This window comes from Colletotrichum gloeosporioides, assembly GCF_011800055.1.
Source record: "Colletotrichum gloeosporioides strain Lc1 chromosome Unknown consensus_86, whole genome shotgun sequence".
Lineage (NCBI taxonomy): Eukaryota > Fungi > Ascomycota > Sordariomycetes > Glomerellales > Glomerellaceae > Colletotrichum > Colletotrichum gloeosporioides.
Window position 1 is genome coordinate 369,619 of NW_025544731.1, and position 11,061 is coordinate 380,679.

An 11,061-nucleotide genomic window follows, 5' to 3' on the forward strand; every position below is an offset into this window, starting at 1 on the left:
TATAGTATATATATCTAACCCCTAAAGACCTTATAATAGTATTACTAATTTCCTAATTAGGTAATTTTATATTAAATCTAGTAAGTTAAGTTTAAATCTATTAATTAGTTAAGTTCGTTATAATCTTTAAGTTAAATAGTTAAGTCGAAGCCTTAGATTTAACTTATTTGATTAGTATGCAGCGCTAACTATGCCCTTGGAGGGCGATTAACCTCTCAGATTGTGTTTACTAGCTTTAGAGCGGCAGATTTATGATCTCTTGCTGCGCGGTCTCTCAGTGCTTCCGTTTATATAGAACGGTCTAGCGAGGTGTGTTCGTTTGTTAGACCGCTAGTGTACTATAGTCTCTCTAATTAGCCTACCCTCACGATACCAGCACACGCAATTCCTCAGCCACACCCCCAGCTGAGAGCAAAATGAGATCAACTTAAACCCTCTGCTTCTTATAAGGACGCTTTAACGGTCGCTTTCTCTATAATTTAGCCTTCTGCGCGGGATACTGTTAGGGGATAGCCGACCGTTAAAGAAATCACGCATCTTCTATAATGTTAGCTGTCCATCTAGCATCTTTATTTGCTATAGTTAATAGTAAGTAAAAAGCAATACCCTGGCATGCCTTCTATATAAATTCCTAATACCCAGCGATCTAGGAAAGTCGCCTCATCCACTCGCCAGTATTATGTTTCACTGCGATACTTTTGCGTCTGACGATGGCGGTCTTCCGTGCGAGGCGGCTTTCCTTGCCTCCCATGCTGACAACGGTTCGCGTTCTCTGCGCGCTGACGAGCTTCCGCACTGTAAAGGTATTGATGTTGTCTTAAGGTACATTCGCGTCTAATGGTCGGCGACCGACAAAGGTTGCTGGTTTCAAAAGGTCTATAGCGGCATTCCCCAAGTCGACGTCAAATCCATCCATAGATCAAGATTAGCGGCGGTTCCAACCTCAACTCCAGCAGAATGCTAGGCCTTATAGCATTTCAAAAAGGTACCAAGTGGCTCTATCACCAGGTGGTGCAGCGTATACTTCGAGAGATCAGACTAGAGCAGTAGGAAAACGGCTGTTAATTCGCCTACGCTAAGTTTAAAACAGCCCTCACGCGGGAAAAGTTTTTATGGGGGGTAGTAAAGTTCTTTGCGATAGCGTCTTGAGACACTTAAGAGTTTTATAGTTAAGAGAAAGGCTTTATCTGACGAGGAGGTCCTTTGGGCGTTAATAGCGTGGTGGTATCATCTGAGTGTTGTCTTTGTAATAGCTGACCTATCGTTAAGGCTAGGCTGCTTACTATTATTGATCTCTCCTGTGTATACGTCACACTAGAAATAGCATGCCTCCTCTTTAATATCTGTCCCTCTCTCTTCTCAGAGCAGAAGTCGGATATTGGTCGCATCGTGGCGCTTAACGAGGCGTATAAGTATCCTGGGCAGTCGGAGAAAGCTAGTCCTTATAAATTCGCTGTTGCGGGCGGTTCGCTATCGCCAACACCTCAGAGTGCAGATATTTATATCGAAGCAAGAACCTAAATTATTGCTGAAACTTTTGCGCTTATGCACTATGACGATTGTCGACCGTTTTGCGTTACCCGATTGGCTACGGACCCTACGCCGTCATCTCGCGAACAAAGACGACGTCCTGGTGGATGGGGCGAATATAGCTACACCCGGGCAGATAGGTGTTGTGATGGGCTTGTTCCAGAGGATCGTGGCTTTACGTATAGGGCAGGGTCTCGTATTTGCACCCAATGCGCTGATAGAGTGCTCGCAGGGCACTGGGCGCGACGGTCTTTGCTGGAATGCGAATGAGCCGACTGCCATCCAAATACGTTCTCGGCTCACAAGAGATGGGGGAAGGACGATGATAGCCGGGTAGAACGCTAAGATTTGGCTTGTATGGTTGGGTATCATTTAAGACCGCCTCAGTGTTTGTTACGAAATTGAAGGGCCTTTCACTTTCAATGGCTCTCTCCAGCCACGATCAGCCCTCGTACATCAGCTTACATTAGATCACCCGATCTACCTGACGAATTCTCTCTCAGCCGCGCTCCATGCTTTATTACCAGAAGAGGCACCAGACAGATGATAGTCGCTACTACAGCAAAGACACTCGTCGCCATATTGAAGTCGAGAGACTCGAACATAACCCTACCGAACAATGGAAACTGTAGCGGAATCGTCCATGCGAACCACTCAAGACTGGAAGCGAGTAAGAAAGCTCCGATAATGAACCCGATACCCTTCGACTTGCTGGCGATTACGGCTGGTTTCTTGACTTGTTTCGTAAGTATGTGTCGATCATAGAAGCGCGTAAGGGTGCTCAACGCCAGCCCGAGTCCAATTGCCACTAGAGGCAATATGCTCTGTCCACTGGACATGTTAAGCTGTTCGTACACAAGAGCAAACACGTCGGTGAAGAGGTAGATGAGCCCGAACGCCACTGCGCTTAACATGGACGCTACAAAGACGATAGGTTCGGTGAACACAAGACATATCGGTCGAACAAGATCGAGCTTCTCGTTTCTTTGCCTTCGGCCGTTGGACTCAGGCGAACGCTGGGCATATTCGACGCTGTTGACAGGGCTAAAACCCAAGATGCGAGGGCTTGCCTGACATGAGCTATCGCATTATGCGTATGTATTCACCATCCGCGCAGTTCATCGTTCTGTGGGTGATTGCTTCACTGCCCTCGGCCCCGCGTCTGTCTCCCCGCCCCCATCCCTTCTTGCGTGTTTAGTCAACCGGACTCCCAGCTTGCATAGTCCGGACGTGGTGCGGATCCGAAGCCGTACGTGTCCGGAGTGGTCCCGCGGCTTGACCTAGGCGATTGGTCCCCCGCCCCCTGCGCTGCTCTCTTGCGCTTCCGCTGTCTGATAGTGGCATTGGACGCAGTGTGCGGGCTGTGCACTGGCTCGAGGTATGCCTACCTTAGAACGCCGCCCTTCTCCAGGTGCAAGTCAGCCGTGAGTAATGCCGCCCGGACGGCTTATGTTAGGCAGGAGACACCATGCCTTGCTAGCGGACGGTGCCCCTTAGGTTCACATCCCGCCTGGTAGGGTCTGTCATCGTGGCTCTATCGATGCTATGAACGCCCTTGTGCGTTTTTGCATGCGAAGCCAATCGCACTCAGGCGCAGGCTGGCCAAACATGCGTATCAAGGATGGACAAATCGTAATTTCGACTGGCCAGATTGATTATATAGGGGCTTGAAAGGTCTGGGGCGTCGGCGCGTAGGCGACAAGCTGTCCCTAGTTGTGCATCTGAGATACAGCGTGGCTGCGCCGTCTTCGAGGTTTTCCCCCATTATCGAGCATTCCCAATAAACGATCACGCATGAGCCTCGATCTCAATTGGGGTTCAATATGCGCGGAAACTTTGATACAGCGAGAGCACGACGCGACATCCTTTCGCTGAACGCAAAGATAACTGCGTCCTACTCTCTGCGCCGTCCTTTACTCACGACTGAGATATGACTCTGGGACAGCTTTGTCAAAGAGCACGTCAGTAGATGGACTCGCGTCAAGTTTCTCAAGATAGGGCCTGAATCCCGGCCACATGACTTTGATATCGCAGCCTCTGCTTTTTTGATCATATATTTATAAGTAATTAAAGAAGTCTACTAATATAAGGGATGAGAACTAGTTCCGTTTAGTGGAATTACCCTGTCTTCCCGCTATACTGAACAGCGCGTAACAGACAACCCTGACATCTATCTGCAGCGGAGTCGGAAACATTTCTTGCAACGAGCAGCTTCCTTACCCTTGATAGGAATATGCTTTTTTATGCCTGCCTGCCTGCGTTGGATTCTTCGCAAGCAGCGAGCTTGAGTACGGCCTAAGTTGAAGAGACGCCCCGCTCTTGAAGCGCGTCGGGTTTGACGTCGTCGATGGGCTGCACATTTCATGCCGAGCCGCTGGGCGGGAGACAGCCCTGGGGTGCACTCGGCGGCCTCGGTTGCCCTGTGCCGTCGCTGCTGAGCTTGGCCAAGCGATAATCTTTCCCACGTCGTGCGGGGGTAGCATGTACACTGGTGGTTCAACTGAAAGTACAGGCTGTGAACTAGCTGGAAAGCCGCGCTGCATGGTTTTACGCGGGCACGCATTGGACTTCCTCGGCGTGGACCGCAAGATTACCCATTTGGGATAGTTGTTCTCCACTGGCAATGAGCCGGCCCCTTAATGCCGTAAACACGGTCCCCATCGCGCGTCGCGACCAACATCGTGTCGTACTACCAACGAGAGTGCGTCCTTCGACCACAAGTTTGCACGCCTAGCGTCATCTCAAGAATGGCTTCCCAGCTTACAACAGGAACGCACCATTAACATACAGGAGGAGTTAAAGTCGCACTACTTCCCCTCAACGCCACTTATCATCAACAATAACAAGCAGACGAAACAACTCATCGAGGAGCAGCAGCTGAAGGCCTACCAAGATCTATGCCATGAGGTCAGCTTACCCCTAAGCGACTCTATTAACGAGTGCAATAACAGCCTAAAGAGCACTCTTATCGATATTATAGACCTTATTAATACGCAGCAGACGTGCTCAGCAGTTCTAGTCTAGTAAGATTTCGACGCATTTCGCAATTCTACACTCCAGGATAAGCATCAGATAGACACACAGGAGGCCGAGAAGGGTAAGAGGTTCCTTACATCTTTACTACAAGACTTTAAACTAGGGCGACGAAAAGAAGGAAGACAAGGAAAAAGCAAAGCAGTCGTCCACAAAGTAATCAAAGGACGAGTAGGCAGGAAATGCCAGCAATAAGCATATAGTCCTATGTGTGACAAATGCAAGGTCCGAATGTACGCCTTAAAAAAACATTAAGTAGTTAGGAGACGCAACGAAGCCTAAAACTTAGAATTCCCTCTACCCCCCGCAATGCATAGTGTATAATATCTAGAGGTCTCATAACTATACGTAACTCTAACAGAATCAGCTACGAGATTCCCACAGAGCCGAGGCCATCATAGGCTCCTCAATAGCTGTAGTCCGTGTTTCTCAACCAGGCTCCATCCTAAAAGTTCCCGTGAGAATGTTTGCAATCGGCCTCTGCCTTCCGATGCTGTAGCACCACTCAATTACTTACAACTATCCTACTTTAACGCTGACTTCTGGTGACCCCCCCCNCCCCCCCCGGGCCCCTTCACGTCCGCATGTTCTCGTTTTCTCCTTAGCAAGATTTACAGGCAAAAAGGTTGGGGCATTGCGAAATGACGTGTTCTTCGTTTTTCTTGCGACTGATCCTGCAGTCCTCCCAGGTCCTCTATATCATGAACGATCGCAGGCTAAGATTATAAGCTGATAATAGCTTTGATCAATGTGAGCAAATGATTGCGTTTCGCTGCCACTTGTCTTCCGTCTTTTGTGGCCACCCAAAAGACTGTAGCAGAGGGAGACGCCCTTCCAGAAGCAGTATGGGATTGTCTCACCTTAGGGCTCTCTTTCGACATATGTCGAGGGCCAACAGCGCTGCGCGGCCAGCAGCAGATGAGAAATGCCTCGAACAAGGTGTCGATTCACAATTGGAGAAAGCGGGACAATGACTTAGAGTAGACACTGAGGCGGGTGATTTGTGGGATGGTACGAAAGGCTGTACTCTGCTAGCTCAACATTAGGTCAATGCGGCAACAGTTATATCCTTACAGTGTAAATGACTAGTTTAAATTTGCGGCTCCTAACGTACGACCAAATCCATCTTAATCCAGCTTATGCCACACAGTTCTCACCGAAAGTACCATACTTCCAGCCACTCTAGGAACAAGGCCAGCGGCCAACTTGGCCTTGACATTCTGTCTTTCCACTTGCTTCAGCACCTCTTTCTCAGCAAAAGACGCGGTCTCAGATATTAACTTTCCAATCGCCTGCTGAACGCTGTCAAGGTCTTCAGAAGTTTTCCTCGCAGCTGACTTAGAAGCACGTCGGCTTCATCAGCCGTCTTTCTCAGATATAGGCTAATCGATTTCAGGGCGAGAATCAGCGACCCAAGTTGCAGACGAATGCAGTCACATCTCGAATTTCAGCACTTTGATCTATCGCCAAATAGGCCAGCTACAGCTTGCGGACGACCCAAGCTAGCCAGTAGTACGTCAAGATAATCGTACACAAGCGTGAGAAAGGTGTTAGTCATATCCCTCCTATCTTAGAGTATGCTGTCTTACACTATGCGTCAGTCAACAGTATATCAGACACAAGGAACGACGCTTACCTTCCGTGCCTAGCGGAAGCATAGCTATCTCGTTCATGCTATTGCGTTCGAACACGCCCTAAGCCTGACTTTGCGCGCCTCGTGCGAGCTAGAAAATGCAAGATTCTTTCCCACGTAGTTAAAGACACTAATCAGACCGTATTTTCAGGCAATCCACAACCAATCGACTTCGCTTCCCTTTTCATTAACCTTCATGCCGTGCCAGCTCAACTAACCCGTCAGCTACGGCAAGACGATATGCGTGATATCGAACTTATATGTGCACTCGGCGAGGTCTCTCAGTCCTCCAAGGCTCAGAATTACAGGGCCACAGTCGAAGCGCAGGTGAATGATGTACATAACGATCAACACCACCTGAATAGCATCCTCCATGTAATCCAGTGCAATTATCTTTTCTCGATCTCTCCTCGCCCTTCTGAAAATAGGCCTAACAGCAAGGTTGCCCGCACCTTAGACGCCCATCGCAGAGCGTCTAAAGAGACAGAAAAAGCATAGCGTCCAGTGGATTGTTCATTTTTAACGTGCATAGTGATATCGCCATGTCGGTCGCTGAGTGCCTGGTGTTCAGTTCAGCCCTAGCCAACTTTGTACTATTTCATGTTAGCAGGACGGAGTTACGCCGGGAGCGTTGCTCGAACTTACAGTGACGTGGCTTGAGAGCTGAGTTATTACCCACAACATAGATAGGCTAGCAGTTTTGATGGAAAAAAGCCTACCTGGATATCAATTACTCCACGCTTTCACAGAGGCGCCCAATCATTACCGAAAGTGCGACTTCACCATGTCACAGCGCAGCAACCCAGAGGTTCTGGCGCGAACCACGTCGCGTCGGGGGCTGCTTTCGGTGACGAAGTGGCATTCTTTGCTTCCCGGCAAGCTGCCCCATTGCCGCTTCAACCTATATTGCTTCTTAGAGCCTGCCATGCCGTCTCAGGTGACGCCCTACTCTTGGCCACCTTGCCGGGAGACCGCCGTCGGACTAGACGCGCCGAGCAGGGCTGGCAGGGGCCTGCTGATAAAATGACAATCTACTGTTTCCTGTATCTGTATTACGGCGAAGGGTACTGTTCGTCAAGGCGCATCGGATACCGCAATGTTCCCCGGGAGGCCATGCGCCTCGGCAAGCAGTGGAAAGAGATTCGCGTCGGTCGAGGTACATGGACTTTCTGGTAGAGTGCCCCCCTCCCCGTGCACTACTCGCCACCTGATGTAGCGTATAACATTTCGAGCCATGACTAGATGGCGAGCGGCTCTAGGGGTGTAGCCTGGGGCTCTCAGGCTGCCTACAAGTTCCCCCTAGCTATTGAGGCAAACTGAAACGGATATGCGTGCTATAAAAGCTGCCTGCGTTGTGTAAATGGTGTAGATGTCTCTTTTCAGTCCCATTGTGCGGTGCTGCGCCGCGCTCTCGCGACGGCCGCGACCTGCCTCGGCTGAGAACATTCCCGCAACAGAAGCGCTAGTAACTGGCCCCTGGACGGAGTGATTGTGTCTGTTTACAACTGCGGAACAAGCATGCTTGTTGGCATTATCAAAAGCTACTAACTCGTCTCGCCCTCCCCCGCTTCAACTGGGAGTTCGCTCCGTAAGGCCAGAAACGTTGCTAGATTAGGCATTCTCCCGCCCCGGTGATCGTCCCGAGTCTGGTGCCAAATGGTAACCAAGTTGCTTTCAGCCCAGGTACCACCTCGGTTAACCGCTGTACCAGCTCCACTGTCGCCGTTGGTCTCTGCCGCTGAGAGCCAAAGATCTCGCCCCGTCTCGCCCACAGCCAAGCGGGACATATTGCATACGGACCCATGCAAGTTTCTACCAGGTGCGCCAACGCCTGCGAATACCTCCGCACATAATAGTATTTCACCATCCCGTCCAGCGCGTGGCTGGTACTCGCGCATCTGCTTTGCCTCTACACTGCCTCTCTGTCCTTTGCAGACATCTCCAGAAGACACCGTAAAGCGATACTCCGTCAACCCACAAGTTCTGAACCCCACGCTCATTGAGAAACCCCCCCACAAACCTGAAGGTGCATGACTAGCTCGAACTCGGGGACCTTCACAAGCCCGTCGAGGTTTTCCGTACAGAACCCACAATAGCGAACGAGAACACCAAGAAGTATCGCGTTCATCAGTAAATAACACGCAATTGAGTCTTTAGCTAAGAACAATATTACAGAGACGGAGAACTTGGCCGCTATAGAGGGCCTCAGAAGCTAACGCGCTGACGTATAGGCAGCAAGGCAGCGGGGCGAGCCGTTGAGTAACAGCAGCACTACGCATTCCGATGCTAGCGTTGCCGCCCCAACTTGGACGGAGCATGCCACATCCCCACACCCAACGAGTGTTTCGAAACCAAGCTCTGCGTGGGATCGTTGTGAAAACCGGATATCCCATGGAGCTCGCTGTGTAAACAGGAAGAAGACGCGGCGTGACGAGTTCTGGGCCGCGATTGGCGCGCTCATTTGCGATTGGACGTGTGCATCTCGAAGCACTGCCGGAAAGCAAGGCGCCCAGTGATGCAGCCTTCCAACCGTCTTTGAAGCCCTGGTGATGAGCGTCCTGGAAGCTAGGGTAACTCCCGACTGTTGGCTCCACACCGCCCTCGCCGCAGCACAGTCAGTTTGTAGGCATCTGCCGCACTTATTTCTGAGGCAAGGGCCAATCAACAAGCCCTTGTATGAGACTCACTTGTGACGCTCTTGTCTGGACAAGCATGGTCGCGCGCGAACTGACTTCCTTGCAATGGTAGTGTTCTATGTACCGAAACGCGCTTGCGGCAACACAAGTTGTATCCAAATTAGGTGGACTTGGCTAACGCAACCTAGACGAGTTTGTATCGATTACGATGAGATGATTGGAATTTCGCTCTGGCCGATGCGTCTACTAAGGTGACCGCTTCAGGATTGAGTAGAACGGCGACAAAAGGCGGAGGCCATCCTGGCCCTCGAATATTTCCCCGCGAGAGTCATACGGCAGTCAACAAGGTGCGCCTCCAGGCGGCAAACTGCGAAGAAGAAAACTTAGAAGGGAAGAAAGAAAAGGCGGAATGCGGCTGGGGATGAACACTATGTGGCTATTCGGTGGGCTTTCACTGAACCATACTATATATTCTGCACATACTCATGAGGAACCACTCCCCACAAGAATCACTCGCTAAGCGCAGAGGATTGAGCCATTTTGAGTTTCGCCTGGCGGCCAAAGGTTCTTATTGTACGAAGCATTTCTTCACGGGAGAACACCTAAACATTTGTGTTCCATAGGAGCCGCACATGCGCTATGCGGACTGATTCTGGTCTTCGATAACTAACATGACAGACCTACGTTTTGTCGCGTCTTCTTTGTTGCTCACGGCGAGCATCCTGTAAACTGTTGAAAAAGGATATGAAGTGCGTGGGAGTCGAACTGCGCTAATTCAGATGGTTCCTTATTGCAGATGGTGTTATGACATGTCATGAATTGATGATATAGGTGTTGGGATCTCCACATAGAATGCTGATGCCACGTAAAAAAGGCGTGCGAGAGGTCGTTGTACATTTAATACAGGTCAATATACAGTTTAATGGTCCTAAAACGGTGAGATTGGAAGGCCTCTTGCAATTGTTCTATTGAAGATAAGTTGCGACGTAGTGACAGTGTTAAGTGATGGTAGCTGTAATTGGGAAGACATCGCCTTTGCCCAACGGTGCCGAGAAATGGGCGGAAGCCTTAAATTCTGAGCCTCTCGCTCGAGCTGCTACACCGCGGCAGACGGCGCAAACAGGGCCCTACCCCGGACGCCGTTACGTTTACTTGGGGGAAAACATCTCTGAAGGCATGCAGCATACACATCGGCAACGGTCGGGCAAGGCATGGCATCGATAACATGAAAGACATCTTTGATAAGGTTGCATCGCAGATGGCCGAGCGGCGGAGTGCACACGTGAAGCAAAACGGTCGAAGCAGAAAGGAAGGCGGCAGAGGGGACAGGGTAAGGAGGGCAGAGAGATGTTAGCGTTCCGCCGCCGCTTTTCCATGTACAATATGTTGTCATCGCAGAGGTTCGCAAAACTGGCTACGAGCGCCGGGCGCGTTTGGCTACAAAGTGGTGTGGCGGATCCCTTACGTAAAGACGGGATTCGGATCGGGATTCGGGGTTCAGGCCTCGGGCCCGGGCCCGGCCGACAACCGTCTCAGGAAGATGCTGACGTAATGCAGGTCGGAGGATTTTATGACCTGCATTACGTAAGCATCTTGCTTGCACACCTTGATAGCTTGGAGTCATCTACCGTCTTGCACGTCTTTCCGCACGGACCTGCCGATCCTTGACGCCTACGCCATGCGATCTTGTACGGCTGTACGGATACCATTTACCGATCTGGCACGGCTTACGGCCCCAGTGCCGAATCCACTTCTTAATTATCCTAGTCCTTAATAAGGGTCCTTATGCATCCCAAAGTCGGATCGGAATCGAGTTCTTGTGTCATGATGGTTTCGTTCTAGAATATGCACCTGGTGCACCTGAGACATTGGGATTATCTCGTCGCCAACACCTATGGATCTGGGCGATCCTGTCGTTGAGATGAACCCAAAGCTGCGATGACGCAGCTAGACCAGAATGCATATGTCGTTCCCTGTTCGGCCTAGTTCCCCGCACCTCAGCCCCCATAGCTTCGGGGTTACATGTTGCTGTCTCCTTCGAGGGCTCCAACTCATTGGGCTGACGAACGGAGAAAAACGCCAATAGCGCGTCCCTAAAAACACTGAGGTAATCCTTATTCAGCGCATGCCTTATTGATCTGCTCTCCCTCTTCTCCTCAGGCAGCAGAAGCTGTAGCTTGAGCAGCTCGCGTCCAGCAAGCTTCCGAAGCACCTGCTCTCGCAGGCCTG

General features: G+C 50.6%; 1 protein-coding gene and 1 pseudogene across 2 annotated transcripts; both read left to right on the forward strand.

Annotated features, from left to right (window-relative positions):
• Window positions 1–545: 545 nt before the first annotated feature.
• GCG54_00015340 lies at window positions 546–1,521 on the forward strand (annotated as a pseudogene). The gene is given in 5 exon segments: window positions 546–822; window positions 930–1,046; window positions 1,091–1,127; window positions 1,142–1,246; window positions 1,270–1,521. Coding segments are annotated over 5 exon segments (788 nt in total).
• A 24-nt stretch (window positions 1,522–1,545) lies between these two features.
• GCG54_00015341 (uncharacterized protein) lies at window positions 1,546–1,800 on the forward strand (the record flags this gene model as incomplete). The annotated part of the gene is made up of 1 exon (XM_045415141.1): window positions 1,546–1,800. One exon carries the CDS (start codon window positions 1,546–1,548, stop codon window positions 1,798–1,800), a length of 255 nt encoding a protein of 84 aa, XP_045258314.1.
• Window positions 1,801–11,061: the final 9,261 nt, after the last annotated feature.